The following is a 24,186-nucleotide window of genomic DNA, read 5'->3' as shown; positions in this document are numbered from 1 at the left end:
TTTGAAGGTACTTAAGTGACATCCGTTTTAGCAATATTGCAAAAATCAGCCCGTCAGAACCCTGTTAGCCACCTGCTCCTGGTGGAAACGCCCGGAGATGCTGTGGAAGGAGCTCAGCGGGGCCAGGTGGCGGCCATCGCCTGTGTTTGAGGGCTGACAGTGAGGCCTTTCAGCAGAGTGGCTCATTTCCAGCATCCTCATTTGATGTCACACTTGTGGCCGTGGTAGAACGTAGATATTGCTCCCCGTATTTTTAGATGAGTGGTCAAGATGGAGAACTAAGTGACCAGTCCAAGGTCATAAAGGTCAGTTGTTTCCCAGCATGGCTACTGAATTCCCCTGGGAAGCCTTTAAAAATACATATTCCAGGTTCCACCCCAGAAATGTTGATTCAGTAGGCTGAGGCCTAGGAGTCTGTATTTTCATCAGCTGCACAGGTGGTTTTTAGGCAGCTGGTCTGGACAGCACGGTTCCCTGTGCCGCCTGCAAACCTCTGAGGTGGACGGGTGTTTTGTTCTGCAGCACACGGCCCTTAGGCCGTGAACTGAGCAGGGCGAGTGGTGGCCAGGGGAAGACCGGCCGATTCACAGACCTGAGGCAGAGGGCACAGCCGAGGCACAGACGTGTTCTAGGAACTGTAGATGAGTTGGGACTGACGTGCCGAGTAGGAGACACAGAGTGATGAGGGAGGAGGCTGGAGAGAGAGGCAGGGTCAGAGCTCCAGGAGCGGACTTCTGGAACCACCCCTCCAGACCAAGGAGACCTGGTGTCCTAGGCAGAGCGGAGGCAGCGAGGACCCTCCAGAAGATCCAGGTAGGAGGCAGAATTAGTACCCAGCAGCTGGTTAATGTGGGGGGAGAGGAAGTGGGTGGTGTGACGTCCGGGAGTCTGGCTTGGACAACTGCATGGGTGGGTCCTCTGCTGAGTTGAGTGAGGGCCTGGGAGGAGTTGGGGGCTGGGTCAGGGAGGAGGGTGATGAACTCCGTTTGGGGAAGGTGGTTTAAGCGTCCAAGTAGAGATGTCTGACGGGCAGTTGGACAGTTGCCGGGGTGGGGGCTTAAAGCCTTGGACACAGGACACAGGTGTGGAGAGTGAACAGGGCACCCAGGAACCTTTTGTTCAGCAGTTACGAGATGAGCAGGGAAAAGGACGAGGGGAAGAGAAGGGGAAAGTGGGATCGCATGCTCCCTGATGGTGGTTGGCGAGGTCAGGGAGCACGAAGCCTGCCTGGGGTTAGCGCAGGCGAGGGGATTGCTGTGTCTGAGCCAGAGGGCTTTCAGGGCAGCAGCGGGGCCTGAGGCCAGGTTGCAGAGAGCAAGAACAGGATTCAGGATTGGGGTGTGGTGGCTGAGGGGGCAGGTGTTTCTGAACAAGTTCTGTGTCCACGTGGACAGTCCATATTCTGGTCGCGTCTTGTGCTCTAGCATGGTTTTGGGAGACAAAAAGAGAAGGGAGGATTGGTCTTTTTTTTTTTTTTTTTAAATACAAGGCAAGTACATAGTTAAAAATTTTAAAAGGAATATAAATTAAAAACGAAGTCTCGCTTCAGCCCCCTTTCCCAGTCCCGGTGGGTAACCTGCATTAGCTGTTTGCTGGGTGTCTGTCTCTGTGTTATCTTAAAGACGTGAAAAATACGCATGGTGTGTGTTTGCTGTGAACCAAGTTGAGATGACGCTGAAATACTGTGCTGTACTGTCTTTTTTGGTTCGGATTATACAGTCTCTGCTATGAATCCCTAAATGTTGAGCAGCAGCATAAATTGTGTCAGTATCCGTTTCTTAAAGAGAAACCGACAAGAGAAAAGAAATTAGATGTTTTGGGACTTTGTAACTGCTTATGCATTTTACTCTGTTGCTTGCAAATGACGTTCAGTGACTGAAAATCCCGTGCTGTTGCCTTAAAAGTGGCTTTCCACAAGTCCAGTGAGCTGATGGTCAGCTTTTCCAAGGGCGTAAAGTTTGCTGTCTTCTGAGTGTCCCTCTCCTCCCATCGTTAGATGCGACATCAACAGACAGTTAGACATAGTCTGTTAACAGGAATAGATAGTTGTAATATCCTTTCTAAGCACACTTTTAATCAAGATGCTGGAGTTTTGAAACATATGATTTGCTGACTCGTAAATAAACTTCCAATTTCCCTTATTTCACAATTTGACATGCTTTAAAACCTAAGGCTGAAGCGGGTAGCTTCTGCTGACACAAGATAATCTGTCAGTTCTGCAAGTCAGTTTTTCAGGGGTTCGTTTGGTGTGCTAACAATTAGACCCTGTTTCTATTTGTTTATTACTCTCCCCGTCCCCACACCAAGAGGACGGGTACTGTTTGCCTCCACTGAAGCTTCGCTCCTGTTTCAGCAGGTTAGCGAAAATAATGAAGAGTAGCTAAAAAATAAAACGAAACTACTGATGGAGATGATAGAGAGTGAAAGATGCTGAAGCGCAGCATGGGATGGCCGAGTGAAGAATTTGGGGGAGGGCGGGGGGGGGCAGGGGTCAGGACTCACGTGGGGCTGGGGGAGTGGGAAGGGCCGCTGCTTCCAGCCCAGAGTCCTGCAGTTGCTGGGAGCTACTGGAATGACTGGGAAGAAAGAATGTTCTTTGCTTTCGGAGCTAAATGTCGCATCTGATCCATAGGACGTAACTTAAAATTGGTCTCATGGCGGATTTTGATAAATAATGTCTGGTTTGCATAATCTGGAGCTATTATCCAGATCTGAACCTTTTGTCCAGAAATGCTAAATGTCAGCATTTTTGAGCATTATGTGAAACCAAGTTCTTGAGCTGGTGTTAATGGCTGTTACCTTCCCTGTTCTCAATCCTAGAAAGTGTCAAAGGGAAATGCAAATCTGTATTGCTCAGACTTATACTTTAAATGAAAATATCCCAGTGATTATTGGATCTGTTCAGTTTCAGAGATACTTTAATTATAGTAAATAGAATGACACTTTAGACTAGTAGTATATGTGGCTTACAGTATTTTTTAGAGAAACATTTTTTTTCTAAAGAGGAAAAAGGTAGATGCTGACAATTAGATTCCTGTGATGGTAATAGGGGAGATCATTTACTGCACATATTTGGGGTTTGTTCAGCCTGTGCTAGTTTTTTCTGCAATAATGATACACAGTGCACATATGAACGTGCTTCTGGAATCTTAAACTTTGGAATTTCCTGTCTAATGTTTATCTAAACTCCTAAGTTTAAATTTGCTTCGATGCTTTTTCAGTTGTCGAATTCTTTTGAGCCAAGGGAAAAGGTTTTCCTTTAAGGAGTAAAAATAATTGTCAAGTTCTGTAAATGTGTTTTCTACCACGGCCAAAGCAGTCTGTCACAGATTTCTTTTGAGATATAACCCAGCGATAGGAATGAAGCATATTCTCTTTACAGGTGAACGAAGACAGTCTGGGCTGTTAGGAAGAACTTAGGGGAACTGCATGAAAGAGACAGAGGCTTGCCCGGGGAGGGGGGCGGGAGGAGGTCACGGGAAAGCGAGGTGACAGGCATCCAGCATAGGGGCTCGATGGGAGCGCAAGTGGGCTCCGGGGCGGAGCTCTCTCTTTCCAGGCGGTGTGAGTCCGTGTAGGAACCAGCTCCTCGTCCCGGTGCGCAGGGGAGCTTCGACGCACCCCCTGAAGCGTCCAGTGTCCACCTTGTTGTGCTTCGACTAGGCGTTTCATTTAAAGGTGGCGAAATTTGTCCATGACAGCTAGTAAGACTTAAAAATAAAACGCTGATACTCAACCCTCCTGGGACTGCAGGTCCCCTGCCACTGGTCATGGTCCCTCGCCCTTCTCCCCTCTCCCTTCTTCCTCACCCCCCTGAAATCCCATGGTCCGTTATCATCACAGCCTTGCACGCCCTGCCCCTCCCTCGCCTCTTTCGCTTCACTGTACTCACCGGCAGAAGCCTGCACCCAGTAAGTGCGTTCTCCGTCCGCTGTCGTGACCAGTGACCGGAAGTGGACCCGCATGCCGCCACAGTCACGTGACTGTCAAACAGCGACTCTTCTCTTCTAGGTGGCTGTTTTCTTCCTTCCCCTTTCCCCTCCCCAGCGCTCCTCACCCACCCTTAAACTTAACGCCAAGTCCTCTGTTTCCTCAGTGAAATTGGAAGAAATCAGAAGAGGTTTTGCGTAAACTCTCACCACATGTCTACCTATTTACCTGGATCTGTGCCCGTGTATTCGGCTGCCCTTCCTCTTACTGTGGGCGAACTGTGTGCACCCAGGAAAGGCCACCCGTGCACTTGGCCGCTTGGCCCGATCTGCTCGCGCTTACTCAGGGGAGTTACTCTGTCGGTCCCACCGCTCCCCTGGCTTCCTGCCAGTCAGCACGCACACTGTCTCGTCCTCCAGAAGGTCTTTCTAAACCCATGTCTGCTGCAGCCCCTGCCCTGTTTCTCTTCCCCCTCTACCGCCCAGTTCCTCAAAGGAGTTTTCGCTTCTCCTCCTGCTCTCTAGTGACCTCAGCCCAGTCAGGCTTTCGGCCCTGCCGCTGCGCCAGAACTGCTGTTCTCACGGTCACCGCTGACCTGCCTTTCAGCAGATCCACCTATCAGTGATCGGTCAGCCAGCATCAGAGATAGGGCTGATTCCTGCTGGGAGCGCTGGATTCCGGCATGTCCTCCTGCCCTCTGCCCGCTCCCAGTCTGCTTTGTTGATGCCCCTCATCTCCCAGCCGTCCAATGTTAGGTTGTCACAGGGCTGGAACCTCATCTCTTCTTGTCTGCGCTCAGTGCCTTGTCCATTTGCGTGGAATGCAATTGCTATCCCGTCTTGGCCAACGTTCCCGAGAACTCCAGACAGGGAATTGCAGCTCTGCACTGGGTATCCCAGTCCGCGTGAGTGTCTGATGCTGTCTCAAATGGAGCAGTCCACACTGGACTTCCGCCCCTCTCTTCAGAACGTGCTCTTCCCATGCTCGTTCCCTTCTCGGAACGTAGTGACTCCGTCCCTCCCTTGCTCCTGCCGGAATCCTTGGCATGGTCTTGGGCCTTTCTTCCTCTCAGATCTGTTGGGTCTGTCAGCACATCCTGTTGGCTCTCCTCCAGGGCATCTTCGGAGCCCACCGACTTCTCTTACAGTGCGCTCGCTCACCTGGTCTTGCCTGCGTCATTGCAATACCTGCCTGGTCCCTCCACTTCTGGCCTCACCCTCTTACCAGCTCTTCTGAACACAGCATCTCCCTTGAGGGAGTGTGTGTCAGGCTTCAAGACACATTGAGTGACTTCTTTTAGTGTTCCCGGAGTTTCTTTCTGTTTGCAGGCCTGCGGTGGAATACTGAAGTACAGAGTCGTCCGTGTTCTTTAGCCAGTCTTGTGCTCTCAGGAGCAGCCTTTTCTCCAAGGGCACCGTGTGTGTGTAAATTGTGATAAAATATACAGACCATATGGAGTAAAGCGATTCGTTTCAGCAGGGGAAAGGATGACTTGAGTAACTATTGGTGTTGAAACTGTTGTCTATCCATTTGAACTAAAATAAAGTTAAACCTTAATTTTGTACAATGAAAACGTATATACCTACCATTTTAACCAGTTTATTGAGTAGCTGGATGATTTCAGTGAAGCCTGTGTCTGTGGCCCCCGGCTGTGCTCCTGGGGGGGGGGGAGGTGTGGCTCTGGACAGGCCCCCAGTCACCCTGGGCGGTAGTGGCAGTGGTAGGGGCCCTCTTCCCCTCTGTCCCTGACCCACCCAGCTGTTAACTCCACTAATTGCCAGCCAATTGCTCTAGTTCCAGCAGTGCCCTGGGGCATAAATTCCCCTACACAGGAACCCAGTCAAATCCTGCCTCCTTTCTAGGAGTTGTCTCCAGGTCAGAGTTTGGTATTTGCCCTGACCCCAGAGGGTTCCTCCCAGCTCCCCGAAGCTCCAGTTCCCTCCTGCACACCAGCGGGGTACTGTCTGGGCTGTGTCTGGGGAAAGCCGGTCATCTCCTCCCAGCTGCCTGTCACCTGACCCCCACTGTTCTTGAGAGCGCCCTTAGGCTTAAACTTCACCCCTGGAGTCAGCTCCTTTTGGACGAGATTAGGAGCTCTCTTACTGCCTCCCCCCCGCCCCCCCCCCCACCGGAAAATCTCTGAACTAGGGCTCTGGAGCCTGGTGCGGACAATGGCAGGCTCCTCTGAGTGACACCTGTGCTCTAGGAGCTGAGCACTGGCAGGGGTGGGCAGCAGCCTGGGGTCTCTGCAGCCTTGGAACCACTGCCTCAGAGAGCGAGGGCGGGGATGATCAGGGCCAGGATTCTCAGCACGCGCCACCCAAGGTGTGGCGTGAGCCTCTATTCCTTGAGTGGAAGTTGGGCAGAACCTGGGAGCCCGCACATCTCCACCATGCTTCCCTCTGCGCCAGGTAGCTGGGGGCCCAGGTGGGAAATGCTGCTGTCCTGCCCCTCCCAGGAAGTCCTTCCGATGGGGGCCAGGGGAGATGGGGGCGAGGGGACAGGAAGCCTGTGTTCTTGGCTGCAGCCTCTAGATTGGAGTCTCTACCTCCTGGAGCTGGGGTGGGGGAGGGAGCAGTCTTGGTGCAGAGGCCGCAGACTCGTCCCTTTCCACGGAATCTTCATAGATTTTCTTGAATAGATGTTTCTTCATTTGTTATTTGCCCTTAGGACCAGGTCAGAGGCTTTGAATAGCTGTTTTTTGGGTTTTGGGGGAAGATTAGCCCTAAGCTAACTACTGCCAGTCCTCCTCTGCTGAAGCCGAACGTGTGAACTTAACTGCTGTGCCACCGGGCCGGCCCCACGAATAGTTGTTTTTATCTATTAATCTCACGAGTTTCACTGGGGAGCAGGTCAGCAGAGCTCCTCATGCTGTCAGGCTGGAAGTTGATCACCCACAGTCATAGATTCTTGAAGAAGAAATTAGATAAAATGGGCGTTAGCTGACTATAACCACAAAAATGTTCACGTGTCCTTCAAGATCTCTGTAAACTGTCTCCATGCCCATCCCCTTCTATTTGTTACCCTTGAAATAACAGCATTCGAGAAAAAAATAAATGTTTTCACTTTACTCTTTTCCATTGTTGAATGTAACAATGTGGCTTGGTTCCTTTCATCCCCCAGGGGTAAGTATTTCAGTTCTGCATCATGGCTCAAATAGGCTTTTGTGGGCTAGCCTTATAAAGTCAAATTCTAATTGACCACAGATGGTAATGCTGACTTTGAGTTGCAAATGATTAATTTAGGAATGAGCTTTACGCCACCTGTTTGTCAATTGATTTTCTAGAATTACCTCAATCAGCCTCTTTTCGTATTTTGACTGGCAGCTCGATTATTTGTTAGGTGAACCTCTATCCGTTCCTTTGTCCAGTAAAGAGAAAACTCTTAAAATGTTGAGAAACGTTGGCAGTTGGCAGATAATTTTAATTATTTCAGAGGAGTTTTGCTCCATTGAAAAACTGACAGGAGAATGTGAATCCTTTCCTTTCTCCCCAGCTTAATGACATCGTGTTTGTGTGAGGGTGCTCAGTGTTGCAGTTAGAAGTGACCCACGGTTGACAAGGGGAGCACCTGGCACCTCTCCTCTCAGTGATGTCGTCAAGGAACTTTTTCCACTTAGCTAACGAAATGTCTTCTTTTTTTTTTTCTTTCTGCTTTATCTCCCCAAATCCCCCCCGACCCCGTACATAGTTGTATATCTTAGTTTCAGGTCCTTGTATGGTGGCACGTGGGACGCCGCCTCAGCATGGCCTGATGAGCGGTACCATGTCCCCGCCCAGGATCCGAACCAGTGAAACCCTGGGCCGCCACAGCGGAGTGCGCGAACTTAACCGCTTGGCCACGGGGCCGGCCCCAGAAATAAGTCTTCTTAAACTTCCCCTTCCTACCAAAGGCTTACTGGCATTTGTGAAAAGTCCACATTAGATAGTTGGCTTTGAGTAATTACTTGGCCAATCCGTTAGCGTTGGAGTGCCATCAGCCTTTTCCTGGGGATGCTCTTCCACAGGGGAGAATCCGCGTAGAGCAGGAGGCTGGGCGCAGGGCGGCGGCCTTCGGGGCCTCTTTACTCTCCGGTGGCTCCAGGTCACCGGGGTGCGAGTCTTTTAAAGATGTCTGTGTCCACTTGGTGTCAGGATTCCTGCTCAGGAACGTGTCGAGGGCTTCTCTGGGTCTGAGGAGGTGGACTTGGAGTCCCTTCTTCCTCCGCTGTGCGTGTGCCCAGGTGCAGGGGTGGAGGGAGGGTGGCGTCTGAGTTACGGCGTCTGCGCGGTCTTGGGCTGGTGGCTCGACCCCCCACGGAGGTCCCTTAGAGCCTCCGGCTGGGGTTGCCTATGTGAGGACTGGGGTGGCTTGCTGGGAGTCTTTCCTTAAAAGATCTCTTTTCCCCCCTTATTTTCTAGGAGTTTGCAGCACTCAGTAAAGACCTCAGTACGTGCAGGGAACAGCTCCTTGAAAGGGAGGAAGAAATTGCCGAACTGAAGGCAGAGAGAAACAACACCAGGGTCAGTAGGTGCCGGAACTTGAGCCTCTGGGCCACTATCAGTCACTCTGGCTGGCTTTAAACTCGAAAGACGTCCACTCTACCTGGTTTCAAACACATTTTCGACATTTTCCCACGACTTAACTGATCGATCAGTTCAGCATTCTCATGCTTTTCTTGAAATTCATAGTTAAGAATTAGTATTTTGATCCATTTGAGGAGGAATTTCTCTAACTTTCTACTGGATTGAAAGCATTCACACTGGTTCAGCATGAGATGGAAAGGATTGATTTGCCCCGAATCCCAATGTGCAATTGAAGGTGTTGTTTAAACTTGCGTCTGTGTTGGCCTTTTCTCCCAGCTGCTGTTGGAGCACTTGGAGTACCTCGTCTCCAGGCACGAGCAGTCCCTGAGGATGACGGTGGTGAAGAGGCAGGCGCAGTCCCCCGCCGGCGTGTCCAGTGAGGTGGTAGTGCTGAAGGCACTGAAATTGTTGTTCGAGCACCACAAAGCTCTGGATGAGAAGGTACCGGCGGCCCCGGGGCCAGCCTTGGGCTGCGCGCTGTGCGCCCGGCGGGCGTTGTGCGTGTGCAGCTTCAGTTTACTCTTAGTAGCTTCTGGAATTCTTGTCAACAAAGTTCTTCTGTAAGAAGACAGTTCTATATGGTTAAAAAGTATTAGTTGGCAGAAATGTTTTAGATTTTTGTTTGTTGTTTTTTCCTTTTTCTCCCCAAAGCCCCCGGTACACAGTTGTGTATTCTTCGTTGTGGGTCCTTCTAGTTGTGGCATGTGGGACGCTGCCTCAGCGTGGTCTGATGAGCAGTGCCGTGTCCGCGCCCAGGATTCGAACCGACGAAACACTGGGCCGCCTGCAGCGGAGCGCGCGAACTTAACCACTCGGCCACGGGGCCAGCCCCTGACATAAATGTTTTAAAATTTATTATATCCTGTTTATAGATTTGCTGTTAAGAATTGGGTAGTGTAATTTATTTAGGGAGAAGATTTTTCTCAAACTTAAAATTTAAAGCTGTTAATAGCAAGTTTCCATGACGGTAACATCAATGAGAGACGTTCCAGGTGTTCTGTGTTATATTCTGCTAGTGATAGGGTCACTGTACGCGAAGGCTCGGAGAAGTGTGCACCCATACACTCCACCCCTGCTGTTTTCAGGTGAGAGAGCGGTTACGAGTAGCACTTGAAAGATGTAGTTTGTTGGAAGAAGAATTAGGAGCCACACACGAGGAGGTAAGCTTGCTAAATCATTGTGTGCTTGGAATTGAGGGGTGTTAATTTTTACTTCTTAATTTTGAAAAAAGTATGATGCCTTAGTGGTGGATATCGCATGTTCTTTATCTTTCTGAATCTGGGTCATTTGAATGACTCGTAAACTAGACTTTTATTTCCAAGTTGCAAAAGTCTCTTAAGTACCCGGTTGGCCAGAGATGGTTCCCCTCAGGGTGGGTGACACCACCATGTGTTTTCTTTTTGTGTTATGGTTACAGTTTATAGTTATGTTTTTCCAAAAGAAGTTTGCTATCTTTACTTATTTCTTTGCTCTTATCCAATTTTTTTTGGTTTTAGCTAATGATTCTTAAGGAACAGAATAATCAGAAAAAAACACTCAAAGATGGGGTGCTTGACGTAAACCGCAAACAAGAAAATACACGGAGCACTAATGGAAAGGCAAGTCCGTGGGCTTTCTCTTTGTCGTCTCCTAGTTCCATCTGCCCGCAGTGTGCGTGCGGCACTGTTTGACAACTGTTGTCGAGCCCCGCTTCGAGCTTGAGTGTCGTGAGCGCTGTGCCGTCCAGCAGGTCTCGTAAATCAGCTTTGGTTTTACCTTCCTCCTGGAAGTCCTTTACTTCCTAGCTCACCAAACAAGCCTATTTAAGGATTTTTTCCCCCAGCAGCGATCTTCCAATGGTTCCTTAAGCCACGAGGAGGACCTTGCTAAAGTCATCAAGCTCCAGGAAGTCATAGATAAGCAGTCGAGAGAGCAGAGCCAGATGAAGGAGCGTCTGGCCGCCCTTTCCAGTCACGTCACGGAGCTGGAGGAAGACCTGGACACCGCTAGGAAAGCTCTCATCAAATCTGAGGAAATGAACACCAAGTTGTAGCGGGACGTCCGCGAAGTGAGTGGTGGTGGAGACGGCGCTGCCCTGGAGTCCCGGGGCTGGGCGGTTTGGGTTTGATCCTCGCTCATCTTGTCCCTCACACTCCCAGCACCCTCCAGCCTTTGGGTTACTGTATAAGTGACGGCCAAACAGAACAGCACTGTGAGGCTGTGGTAGGCGCCTCCCCATCTCTGTGGTGAGGCCTCCTTTCCCTGAGGTCTTCAGAGCTGGAGGACCCCCGGTCCAGCTGGTCTGTTAGCCTGCTGGCCGCGGCTCCCCGCCGTGCTGCGGTGTGGCTGTAGTGCCCTGGTCTGTGGGTCCCTCAACGTCCACGGCTTCCAGGCTGTCTGAATTTATTCTTCGTTATGCTCAGGTTTCCTTCTTGCTTAAGGGGAATGTTGGTATCGGTTGTCTGCTTGTTCCCTGAAAGTGATGTGAGCGTGATCTGCTGACCGTTAAGGGCGCGTTCCTGGCAGTCTTCCGGCGCTCTGACCTTCTGCTCTGCGAAGGGATGGGTGACGGTATTGAATGTCAGAGGTCGTACCACAGCGAGAGTGGAATTGGCTCACACTGTGCCGTGAGGAGCGTGCTGGAACAATATGCAGAAATAGACTCGTTTCCAGCACATGTTTCTGCACGTAGAATTATTTACGAGAATCTGTCAAACCATCGTTATAAGAGCAAATGAGGGCTGGATACTTTCTCTGGTGCTTCCTCCTGTCACTGCAGCCCGTCCTTTGTAAACAAACAGAACACACGCGCGCACACCCCTGCGAGACCATCTCAGAGAGCCTGTCGGGAAGACCCTTCAGACCTTTTCACGTGGGTGCGGAGCAGCCGCACTGCCCCTTCAGCAACTCGGTGCGAGCAGTTTTCTGTAGGAATTCAAAACAAAGAAAAAGACTGCATTTATTACAGAACTTGTTTAGTTATATTGTTCTTTGGCAGCAGGAGGAGATTATTTATGTGGCGGAGTTTAATATGCAGAGGATTTCGAACTTCTTTAAGACCCGTCACTTTGAATATTAAGACGTGGCTAACATGAGTTCCTTAGTAAACAAAGAGGGACCTGAAATGGACTTTTAGGTTTGGGGACAGGAATGGCGCTATCAGAAAGTTCTGGTCCTGGTTTCAGTGTTCGATACTGTGTAATAGAATTTTGCTGCTGAATGAGGCATCAGAAGGTTGCATCCAATTAAATTGAACTTTTACTTCTGTTCCCATTTGTTAATGTTATTGCTTTAATTTTGTGGTAATTGCATGAGGTTTCATCCAACTTCTAGCCAAGAAAATGAGACTAGTGTCTCAGCATTGTGTCCTTGAGGGGCTTCGCCCCGTCCTGCAGGAGCGCACTTGCATTGTGAGGCACACAGAGGTCGTGTCTTCATTGTCAAGACCTTCACCTCCTGGGATTCTTGCAAGATTGGGCTATTTTATTATCCATTTTTCTGGGTAATCTTATGTAGAAAAGGATAAGCTTCGTAAACTGAGTGGCCAAACAGAGTAGGTGAATATTTATGAATATTTATGATATTTGAGATAGGTACATTGCCATTCACCTTGAAGGAAACTGGCATCTCTATCAACTTAATTCTGAGGACACTAATTTTATATTTGATTTCAAAATTAGAGTTTAGTCCAGTTTTTTCTCTCTTTAGCATTCACCTTTTTTCCGTCTGAAACACCTAATGTAGGCCATGGCCCAAAAGGAAGACATGGAAGAGAGAATCACTGCTCTGGAGAAGCGCTACCTCGCGGCGCAGCGGGAGGCCACCTCTGTGCACGACCTCAACGACAAACTCGGAAACGAAATCGCGCACAAAGACTCCGTGCATCGCCAGGTAGGGGATCTTACAGAGCTCTGTCTGGCTTTCACTGAATAATTACTAAGGCAGTTAAAGGCCTTTTTCCTGTGACTTCCATGTTGGAAACCAAGGCCCAATGTAAAGTTTTTGTAATCTTAGACTACTGTGTTCAAAAGGGTGAATGACTTCAACTGGCCAGTTTTAATTACTTAGGATTTGATTTAACCATTTTATGGAACTGCACTCCTTGCTTCTTTCTCCTGTTTTGTTTTGTTTTAAGTGAATGTTAATCTGTTGCTTGTTAGCGTTTTTACCAAAGGAGCAGAGTGGCAGAGAGCTGCAAGGCAGTGGCTGCTTGTTAACAGCTGGGTCAGTGTAATACATGGCGCGTTTAGAAATGCAGCCTGCAGGGAGAGTCTGCCCCTCCTGCGGTTTGCTGAGCCACGCTTGCTCCTGTTTCTCTGTAGCCCCAGAGAATCGAGTTAACCAGGAAACCCCAATTCAGCTTCTTGAAAATAAAGTGAGTTCATCTGGTGTATCATAAAGTGTATCATTAAACCCAAAATAAAAATAAAACATAAAATACTAGGAAGCCATTAACAATTTTATTGTGGAATACTGTTTGAGAGCTTGGGAGTTGTTCACAGGGATGACTTTAAAGGGCAGACCACAAAATACTGTGGACAGTGTGATGCGTTTTCCAAAGGTTTTCAAGCGTAATATATTGTCTGTATGTCTACGGAGATACGTGCACACAGGAAGAGGAGAAAGCTGCTTAGGAGCAAATGTCCGCCTCTCAGGAACCTGAACTTACAGATGATTTTTAAAATTTTCTTTTTTTAAGAAGTTCTTGTCTAAATTTCCTACATTGAAGTTTTTTTTTAGAGTAGGAGGACTTTTTAAAAGAACAATGATACATTTACAAAAATAGCTTGACTAGCTTTTCCTTAGGCCGACTCTTCGAAGGTCTCTGTTTCAAAGGAGAAGGCCATCTTTTGGCTTACCTGCCCCTGGCAGTTGGCTGGAAGTAGTGTTACCTTCAAATCATGGGTCTGGTTATTTTTTAAAAAGGGTTAATAATGACTCTTCTTCCTTAACTTGTCAATAAGAATGAGCAAGCTTCTACAGAAAATGGGTTTTCTTTCATGTATAGGAACTTTGTTTTTTGTTTTGTTTTTTTTTTAAGAAAAAAGACTTCTTCAAAGATATTTAGGTAAAGCAACTACTTTGGCAGAGGGGCTTTGCACATTGAAATCAAGCCCAAACAGTGGAAGACGAGGTTCACTCTGAAGTGCCTGCCAGCACAGTGCTGCTTCTGTCAGAGCTGGTTTAGGAGATGTCTGCGTTTAGAGTTTTCCTCAGTTTGTCAGTATGGAGATGGCCAGAAGATTTGGTCCATTTTGATGCTCTGCTCTCGTTTCGTAGACTGAGGATAAGAACCGCCGGTTACAAGAGCGCCTGGAGTTGGCGGAGCAGAAGCTGCAGCAGACCTTGCGGAAAGCAGAGACGCTCCCCGAGGTGGAAGCGGAGCTGGCCCAGAGGGTGGCCGCGCTCTCCAAGGTGCCGCCTTGGGTTCCCTTCTGGGGCCAATGTCGGGATTTTGATCTTGAGATGATTTCCCTGTGTGCCTTGTTTACCTTTTGTTCTTATGTCGGTGCACCTCCGCCCGCGAAAGAGCTCAGATTGGTTCTTAGTCTTGCGTTGTCTGAGATTGGACCGCTTTTTAAATGTCCAGTGTGAGCCTCCTCTTTTGTTATCCCTGAACTAATTTCTCTCCAGTTTTGTCAGGTGTGTGCTGTTCATCCCCAGGCTGCTTGATCTAAGAGTCACTGCTGCTTAGAGTTAGTCAGCAACTCAAAGTGTAGGATGGAAGCTTTGTGTAGAAGGATAGACTTGGTCCCAGAAATAGGAAAACACCATTCTCATTTGTTTTACTTTTTCTTTTTTTTTTGCTAAGCAAGAGTCACCCTGAGCTAACGTCTGTTGCCAGTCTTCCCCTTTTTTGTATGTGAACTGCTGTCACAGCATGGCCACTGGCAGATGAGTGGTATAGGTTTGCTCCTTGGAATTGAACTCGGGCTGCCAAAGCGGAGCACACCGAACTTAACCACCAGGCCAGCAGGGCTAGCCCTGCCATTTTCTTTTAAAGACAATGAAAATAAATTTGTAATAAACAAATTTTTAAGCAATTTATTCATTCATCTGTTCAACAAATGTTGACTAGGCGTATGCAAGACACGTGCCCTGCCCTCTCTATCCACAGGTGACTAGGCACCTTCAGAATGATGTTGTAGGTACTAGAAGCAGGTGGCCCGTACGGGAGGAGGAAGCACGTGATGACAGAGAGCCCAGCCTCCCTGGGCCTAGGGAAGGCTTAGCCTCCAGTGCCCGTGGGAGTCAGCCAGGCAGAGAAGCGGCCCCGGGCCAGGGGGCCTCCTGGCAGAGGCCTGTGTGGGCGCCTCCGTCAGTGGTTTCATGTCGCCTGGTTCGAGCTTAGTGAGCTGCTGGGGAGGGCACCCGTGGGAAAAGGGCAGGACAGGCACAGGCTGCTGCTGGTGAAAACTCGCCTTGGGTGGGTCAGATGCTGTCGAGTGCCCACAGGCCTCCCTCAGAGCAAGTTCATTGCTAACAGCTGTCGCAGAACCGCTTCTCTTCCTTCGTGATCTGCGTTTAAAGTGTCGGTTTCTTCTCTCCCCTGTCATCTCTCCTGTCCCTGGTTGGCCTTATAGTCTGACCCTTTGTCTTCTGGAATGTCTGCTGCTAAGGAAGCTAAACTGTTCGAACTTACTTCCCAGCTCAGGAAGGTAGAACGTGTGCATTGCTCTCACTCGCGCTTGCTGCTTCCTGCTTTCCCTGCTGACTAACCAAACGCGATGTGAGGGTGGGGAGCATACGATCCACTGAAATTGGGCACAGGGTCGGGGAAACACATTTCTCTCACCACATTTGTCACCAACACCAGTCCTGCCTCAGCGTCACCAACGTGAGAGGATTAACCGCTTCCCAGATGAGCACGTGAAGCCACGTAGGCTGTGTCGGGAGATGTAAGGAGACGCTTTCCATCTCACGTGGTTGACAGTGGTGCACGCAGAGCATGTTCCGCTGGCTGCCGCCGCAGTGGCGTACAACATGCTGCCAGTGAAGCGGAGACACTGGTTGAACTTACACTGTGTTTGCTGACAGGCCGAGGAGAGACACGGCAACATTGAGGAGAGGCTGCGCCAGATGGAGGCACAGTTGGAGGAAAAGAATCAAGAGCTGCAGCGGGTACGTGTCCAGGCACAAGGCCGAGCGCCGAGCCCGGTGCGGGGGGATGTGCTCAGGCAGAGGAAAGCAACACCTCGTGATTCCACTTGTCCCGACGCGGACACCGGTCCCTTCTCCATCCTGTCATGTGTGTTTCGTTTGTGGCCTCATGTACGAGTCATCTGCTGACAGGTGCATCCACCCCGGGGACAGTCATGCCAGCACTGCAGCAGGGGAAGAGCTTGGTGCCCGTAGGCCCTGCAGGGAGGTGGGTCCCCAGCCCGAGGAGGCCACTTGCTTCTCTGACCAGCTCGTCAGGGGACCTGCTCCAGGCGCCCCTGAAACCTGAGGTGCTGGCCTGGGGTCCCCGTGAAACTTAGAGTGAGGCGTGTTGTCCTAGATGACAGGTCCACTTGCTTAGGATATGGCACCGAAAGCCCAAATTCAGGTCACGGGCCTGACTGTCTCCCAAAGTACCAAAGTATGACTGCAGACACACAGGTGTGTGCAGAGGTGGGTATTGGCGAGGAAGAGGAGACCGTGACTGAGCTGTGAGCTGTGAAGAGAGTGTGCAGTGGAGGCTCGTGTCAGTTGAATCCTGAGAGAGTTTTCCCTGAGGAGTTGGTCAGGTGTCAGTGTGGAGCATCCAGGCAATGGAGCGAGTGGCCGTCCTGCGTCCGGCTGGCACCCAACCTTACGACACCAATTCAAGGCCGTCAGATTTTATTTTCACCAGAAGCCCGTATTCTTGGGCGTGGACCGCAGACTTTCAAACATTCTGACTCCCTTCAGAAGATTGTGTCTTAGTCCTCTGCCTGCCCCCCATACGCACACGCGTAGCTCTTAGGCAGAGATTTTTATCCGTTTGGGGATGCACTTCCTTACTTTCAGAACTGTTGATAGAATTTGGAAGGACCAGTGTTGAGATAGGGGTGCCATTAATAAGTAAGGCAATTCCAAGTAAACGTTTAAGTTGCTTTGCTTTAAAAATATTTGAACACCGGTGCCTTATTGTGTGGTCTGCTGGGTCTCTCCAGATGGTGGTAGCTGCTGTGTGTTGGGCATGATTCTGAGAGCCTTCTGTTTGATTTGACCGTGACCCATGAGAAAAGGGAGATGCTGGCACCCGTGGTGGTCAGCTGAAAACGCTGAAGCACGGAGGGCTTGACTGTGTTGGCGATTGCCTGTGGGCTGCTCCTCCAGGCAGCGTGGCTTGAGCGCAGGTCTCAGCCCCCGAGCCATGCTGCCCTCTGCCCGGGAGCTGCCCACCGGCCCGGGGGACCCACCCTGACAGGTGCCGCCTGTTAGCCCTTCCTGTCCCCTCCACGTGCCCTTTGTATTTGTTCAGAATAAGGGGTGAAAACAAGCTTTTTAAGCCATGAAATTGATGATAGTTTTATAAAACACAGACTTAGCAACTTTATTTTTATGTTTTAAAATTACTCGTGATTATTTGTAATTTTTCAACATAAACATTCATTACAAAAAATTCAAGTGATGTAGGAGTATAAAGAACAGGTGAAAGTCTCTGTCTCCACTGTTTTTTCCCCAGATGAATTTCTTTACCTTTTGCTTTGTGAGTTGAGTTCATTTTTTCTCCTGAATCCAGACGCAAGCTTCTGTTTACATGGGCAGATTCCTCCACTGGTGTGTGGATAAGCTGATCCCCTTGAAACTCTGCTGTGTCTGGGTGTAAATCTGCTCCTGGAGCCCACCCGACAGTCAGTGATGGGTGACGTTGCTGAGGCCCCGTGAGGGCCTCGTTTAAGGAGCAGTGGACGTTCTCATTAACGCTCTCGCAGACTTGGCCCTGCCTTTCTCTGCGCCTGTGAGGCAGTCCTGGTCATCGTGTAGACGTCCACTGATGGCGGAGGGCCGGAACAGCCCAGGGATGGCGGCACGGGTGACTCCACGGTGGGGGAAACGATCCTGCCTTTGCTCGCAGTGGCCAGGTTTTTGTTTCTCCTGTTCCAGGCAAGGCAGAGAGAGAAGATGAACGAGGAGCATAACAAACGCCTGTCCGACACCGTCGACAAGCTTCTGTCAGAGTCTGATGAGAGGCTCCAGCTTCATCTCAAAGAGAGGATGGCTGCCCTGGAAGACAAGGTGGGATGTCACACACCTCGCCGAAGGTTTCCCATCCTTTACAAAGAGATCGCCCATGTTCTGCTCCCCGGGAATGCTGCATAATGGTGGTTAACAGCCATTACAGGAAGTAGAAATGACTCCGTAAGGAGGAAAAAGTGCCAACTGTTAACCGCTCGCTGAATTAACTTCTCGTTTGTTATGTTCTTGCCCAATTGGTGTGTATGGAAGCTTGTTTACCATTCTTATTCTCTAGAGCAGGAGTTGACAAACTGTTTCTATCAAGGGCCAGATAGTAAAAATTTTAGGCTTTTACTAATTATGAGTAATTGAGCAAAATAATTTCATGCCTACTAATAATGAGCATGAAAGCAGCCGTTGATGACATGTGAGTGAGTGACTGTGTTCCAGTAGAACTTTGTTGACAGGGACAGGCCCTCGCTTGCCAGCCCCTGCACTGGAATCTTTTGCTGGGCCCAGCCCTCACCCCTTCGTTGCTCCTGCGTCGGAAGTTAATTTCTGTCTCATTTATAAACATAACGGTGTAGGAGAATGGTGTAAAATAAAGGCTTGGATCAACTGAAAGTGTTCCAGCTCCTCCCTCTCTCCCTCCATTCGGTTTGGAAAACGTCTGAGCAGGACTCATGCTCCTCTCATCATGGGGACACTTCAGCCATCCCCAGGGTGAAGGAGAGCCCTAGAATTTGTCAGAGAAGCTCTCATGGGCGACAGTTGCATTGGGCCTTGGCACGACCTGTCCCGACTACACGGGTGTCCCTAAAGATAACGGCCAGAGCCTGCCCTGAGGTGGGCACCGTGGTCACGCTCATTCGAGAGAGACCAGTGGTCATTACTAATGACGTGAGGGTCCTGTTACACAGAGCCCGTCAGGAAAGGCGTTATCAGAGACCACACAGGGCGCTTCCCCCTTTCCTCCTTGATCAGTGGGCCAACCTTAAGGGAAGAATACTTTTACCTTAGATTTAAACTGTACATTTGAAACTTATGTCAGGTTTCCCAAGTGACCGATGAATTGTAAAATCTAAAAGCTACTATAGACCAGTTTAACGGATGCAGATAGGCCTACACCATGGGCTTGACATGCTTACTTAGAAAAATCCATCACGGAGGTAGTAGGTTCTGTATTTACAAATTATCATTAGAAGTTGCGATGGTCTCACTGTTGCATTTCACTCTAATACTGCTCATGAGTACGTTCACGTGGCCCCTTTTCCGTGGTACTTTATTGTCTTAGACAGAAATGTAGCCATACTATTATGTGAAACGTTTTCAAGAATCAACACTAAAGGACTCTTCATCTTTTGCAGAATTCTCTATTACGAGAAGTTGAAAATGCAAAAAAGCAGTTAGAAGAAACGCAACATGATAAGGTACTTAAATCTCTAAATCATTGAGAAATCCGTGAATTGAGCGAGTTCACTGTTGCTATAACTACTACAGACGTTGGGTGAAGTGGAGTCAAACTTTCCTGCTGTAAGATTTATGGCACTCCTAGAGTTGTGCGTGAATGCGTTTGTGTTGGCGGTGGATGTTAAGTCTGGCAGCGGGTAGGGATCAGAGTTCTGAGTCCTTTCTGGGTTCATTTGGAAGCTAAAACCTTAGCACAAACCTGTCCTCTAGAACTGTGCTGTGCAACAGAAATGTAAAGGGAGCCACATGTATAATCTAAAATTTTCTAGTAGCCACATTTAAAAGTGTAATATGAAACAGGTGAAATTAGTTTTACTTAACCTGATAGAGTCAAATGTTATTTTATCATGTCATTAATATAAAAGCTAATGAGGTGCTTTACATTCACTTTTTCATAGTGGGTCTTTGAAACCCGCTGTGTGCTTTATAGTTACAGGACATCTCAGTTTGGACCAGCCCCATTCAGGTGCTCAATGGCCACGTGTGGCGAGTGGCTGCTGTATGGGACAGCATAGATCTAGAAGGTTATAGGTGACTTAAAAAGTTTTTTGTCAGTTTTCCTTACTGTTTTGACGTGTACAAAAATGAGATTGGATGTACAAATGAACAAATGATTCATGAATGAATGAATGTGTGCTCGATGTGAGACAAAGACAATACAGAAAGGAAAAAGACAACACAGGGAAGTATGTGCAGTAGAAGGTGAGTATTGTTCGCCTCTCCCCGTCCCCACATCTCTCTACAGAATTAATAATTGTTAATGACTCGGTGTTTCGCCTCTAAAAACTTCTCTTTGACTAAGACATGACTTTTTATTCATCAGGGTTTATAAAGCTAATTTGGTGGTCTGAGTGTTTATGTTTACTATAGGACTCTCGGAGAAAACGTTCTCAGAACTAAAATACTTGATGTTTATAACTGCTAATTTAACCTATTATGGTTATGTTCAACATTTGATGCAAATAATTTTAAATCCTGAAGGAGACAGCTGCAGTATGTGTCATTTGCTGTTTTGTAGGATCAGCTCGTACTGGACATCGAAGCCTTGAGGGCTGAGCTGGACCAAGCGAGGCTGAGAGGCGCGTCCCTTCACCACGGGTACGACACTCACGCGTTCACAGACACTCTCCAGCACCTGCTGTGTGTGTACGGGGCGCTCGCAGACGTGCTCTGGCATCTGCCGTGTGTGTACAGGGCGCTCACATGCTCACAGACGCACTCCAGCACCTGCCGTGTGTGTACAGGGCACTCACATGCTCACAGACGCACTCCAGCACCTGCCGTGTGTGTACAGGGCACTCACATGCTCACAGGCGCACTCTGGCACGTGCCATGTGTGTACAGGGTGCTCACGTGCTCACAGACGCACTCCAGCACCTGCCGTGTGTGTACAGGGCGCTCACATGCTCACAGACGCACTCCGGCACGTGCCACGTGTGTACGGGGTGCTCACGTGCTCACAGACACGCTCCAGCACCTGCTGTGTGTGTACGGGGAGCTCACGCACTCACAGACACGCTCCAGCCCCTGCCGTGTGTGTACAGGAACACATGCAGGCCACAGGGGCAGCCAACTGAACACACTGCCTGGCCTGAGCTCAGGGAGCCTGGAGCTTCAGAGCAGGCCGGAGGGCAGAGGACAACATCATCCTGAAGGTTAGGTTCTGGTACCTTGGAGGTTCCCGTCACGTCCTTGACTCAACTCAGAACTGCAGGAGGAGGTGGGGCCGGGGACGATTGATTAGTGTCGGGCATATGAGTCTGAGGCACCCGGCAGAGTGTGGGCATGATGGTGTCGGGATCGGAGGACAGAGCCCAGGGTGCCAGAGGAAGCCCCATCCACCTGGGAGTGACGGTCGCATCCTTGAGGTGAAAGAGAAGGCTGCGGAGAGCCTGCGCTGCTGGAGCGGGAGGATGCCCTGACGTTCGCGTGTCTGGTGCGGCACTTGGAGTCTGTATGTTTTTAAGAGGCTGAGAGTTAACGGCGTGGTGCTCGCAGATCTTTCGAGGCGTGACTGGGCCGGCTGCTGCGGGAGTGAGCCCCCTGGCTCGGCGTGAATCTACCAAGTTGCCCGGCATCCTGAGTTTTTCTTCCTCATCGTGGTAGAGGCGGTAATTCTCATTTAGGTGATTTACTTCTTTGTAGAAAATGGTCATCAAGTGAGAGTTACGCTTTAGCAATAGTTATCGAAGGGCTTACCTGGTGGCAGTGACTGAAACACAGGAGACGGGCCCCTGCCTCCAACACGACTCAGGAGGAAGCTCCCAACCTCTGCAGGTGTTACGGCATTTGCCAAGTTAGGACATCCTGAAGGTTTAGGGTATCTTGCGGCTGTCCCTGCCTAACCCACTCCTAGAAACTAGAGGAGAAATCAGCGAGGACAGAGAGGCAGAGCCAGAAGCTTCCCCTGACGCCGAACCCGCTGGAAGGTGGAGTTTCGAGGAGGAGAGTGTGCGCTTCAGAGAGCGAGGTGCAGAGGAGGACCAGTGCAGGGAACAGGCACTTGCTTTCTGCTTCAGGTCCTCGCTGGTGGAAGGCTCGTGTTGTTAGAGCGCTGCAGGCGGACCCGCTGCTCGGGATTGCAGGCGTGTGTGCGAGGAGGCTCTCACAGGCACGTGGGTGAAGAGGAAGTGGACACGCGTGTGTGACTCTTGTGGAAGTCGAGTCCTGAAGGGAAGGGAGCCGGTGTAGGAGCTTGAGGGGGTGGCAGAGCTGGGGGCAGTTTTTCCGATGGAGACGTCTTGACATGTTTGCCGGTCCCAGGTGTGATGTTAGAGGTGAAAGACAAGGAGAGAAAGGAGCTATTTGCCCTGGTAGTGCAGAGGTGGCAGGAGGGGATGGCCAAGGTCACCTGGGGCGGAGTGGTCTGAAGACAGTGGGCAGGAGAGGCTGCATGCGGAGGGAAGGGCTTTGTTTCAGGGAGGCAAGGCTAGAGGCTGCATGTCAAGTGGCCTAGAAGAGAGGTGGTTGGGAGCTGTAGAAACGGGGGGAAGACCAATCACAGTAGGCGTGGAAGGGCCTTGGGTGGACTGAGGAGAAGGGGTCTGGCAGGCAGGGCAGGCTCAGCTCATTTGGTGTGACTCCACGGTGAGATCGGTCATCTTGTTTTTGTGATCTTCTCCATGAGAAAAGGTAGTCTAGATTGAGGAGTGGAAAAGCACGGTGATGGGTGGCCTTCCATAAACAGATTGGCCATATAGAAGAGAGGCTTCAGCAAGTGATCAGCTGCAGGGTGGTGGCGTGTCGGGAGGCAGGTAAGCCTGGGAAGGGGTGTCAGAATCGGGAAGCATTTGTGCTTCCCGAACCATCCAGAGGTACACGCAGGATTTCAGGTGCATCGCTTTCATCTGCCGTTGAACCGTCTCACGGCCCCAGAGCAGTTGGGCTGGAAGTCACCCTGAGGGAGAGACAGTGTCGTGAGGAGTAAGGGGTAGAGGAAGTAGGGCTGGGTGTGCTCCAAGGGGAATTCCAGACTTGGAGATCTTCGAACAGGCAGGAAATCTCGTGTAACGCTACAAGAAGGGATTTCTTTAAAAAGATGTCGAGAGGTGTGTACCAAAAGTAGATGAGTTGGCATGTCAGCCTGGCCCTGTCCACGATCGGGTGGGGAGGCTCGAGGGGTCCCCTGTCTAACTGGCTTTAATCAGATGAATGGACTCTGTCTTCTCAGATCGTAAGGCCTCCTGAAAATGAAGGCAGCCAGCCTTCTTTCCAGAGAACAGGGAGGCCCTCGGTGGCGGGCCAGGACTGAGGTGTGGCTGGGGTGCCCACGGTCAGGGCTGAGCACTGGGCTGGGCTGTGCCCTCCTCGCCTCTGCTCACCAGTTCCTCTCCAGGGCCTCTCCTAGTGACTCTCTTGAGCGTCTCCCTCGCGGGTGCTCAGGGCCCCAGTCACTGGTTCAGGGGACTGTTTTAGCCGGGCGTGTTGATTGTCTGTCAGTCTGATTGCACGCAGTCTCTGCTTTTGGTTCGGAATCCTCAAAGCGTCCTGCCCAGCCCGGTTCATACCAGCCCGAGCTGTGGTCAGAAGGGCTTCTGCAGCCGCTCCCTCCGAGGGGCCTGTGGGAGCGCTTCAGACAGTGCCACGCAGAGAGAGGAGTGTCGGTGTCCACCAGCCTCACACTGCGGCGCCTGGCACAAATGGGAGAGTGACCGTGGAAGGCCGCAGGTGGGGGTGGGGTGCTTCCTGGTGGGTCGAGGAGAAGGCCGAGCAGAGGCAGGGCTGAGCACCCCTCTGCGGGCCCTGACATGGGTGACGGATGCCTCTTCCACGGCCCAGACAGCTGGACCCCATCCTCTCATTTCCAGGTCTGCAGTGGCAGCATTGGCTTTCCTAGGTATGGAGTGTCCCCGCTGGCGGGGCTGAAAGGCTCAACGCTGGCGGGAGCGACGACAGAGGTGCCCTCCTTGGAGTCCTTTTTCTGTGAAATTACGTGTTTTCCAAATTGACAGCTTCTGGCTTGACTAACAAACTTAGTTCACTTTTCTTATCTAATAATGACCTTTTGTTTTCCATCTTTCAGCCGACCCCACTTGGGCAGTGTCTCGGATTTCAGGTTCCCTGTGGCAGACGGTCCCGCAGACGCCTCCAGCAGCAGCGCGGTGTTGCGGCGCCCCCAGAAAGGCCGCGTGGCAGCCCTGCGGGATGAGCCATCCAAGGCAAGGCCCTCCGTCCTCGCTGCCCGTGAGCTGCCGGCCCTCGGGCGCGTCTCCTGCTCGTCCCGTGACTTTGAGACTTTGGGGATTCCAATGGTCATAGGTCGCCTTCTCTCATCCCCTCCCCCCATTTTCCTTTTTCTGGCTAAGAGTTTCGTTTTAGGCATGCTTTTCTCTGAAGAACAAGTTTTGATAGAATATGACCTACTCTTAAGTGCAACGTAATGTAATTAGTACGGTTTGGAAGCAGCGATAAGCGTGAATGAATGCGTGTATCCGTCATCTTTTAGTGAGAAGAATTCACATTGGGAAGTTTAAATACCTTCCTACTTCTGTCTGTTTAACAGCACATCTTTATCTACTTCTGCGTATTTTTATTTACAGCACCCGTATTCAGTGCACACCTGGTTTGGGCCAGGCGTCATTATAGACTAGGGCTC

General features: G+C 50.2%; 1 protein-coding gene across 1 annotated transcript in view; it reads left to right on the top strand.

The window, feature by feature from the left end:
• Window positions 1-24,186, top strand: part of LOC139039781 (liprin-alpha-1-like) — a 112,920-nt gene that overhangs the window by 44,767 nt on the left and 43,967 nt on the right. Inside the window, 12 exon segments of the mRNA XM_070487874.1 lie at window positions 8,331-8,432; window positions 8,772-8,936; window positions 9,581-9,655; window positions 9,992-10,093; window positions 10,321-10,542; window positions 12,219-12,365; window positions 13,755-13,889; window positions 15,513-15,596; window positions 17,550-17,681; window positions 18,989-19,051; window positions 20,110-20,189; window positions 23,614-23,749. Of these exon segments, the coding sequence (XP_070343975.1) occupies window positions 8,331-8,432; window positions 8,772-8,936; window positions 9,581-9,655; window positions 9,992-10,093; window positions 10,321-10,542; window positions 12,219-12,365; window positions 13,755-13,889; window positions 15,513-15,596; window positions 17,550-17,681; window positions 18,989-19,051; window positions 20,110-20,189; window positions 23,614-23,749 (1,443 nt within the window).

Source organism: Equus asinus, chromosome 17 (genome assembly GCF_041296235.1).
Source record: "Equus asinus isolate D_3611 breed Donkey chromosome 17, EquAss-T2T_v2, whole genome shotgun sequence".
NCBI lineage: Eukaryota > Metazoa > Chordata > Mammalia > Perissodactyla > Equidae > Equus > Equus asinus.
Note: the sequence above shows the minus strand (reverse complement) of the source record. Positions and strands in the feature narration are given on the sequence as shown.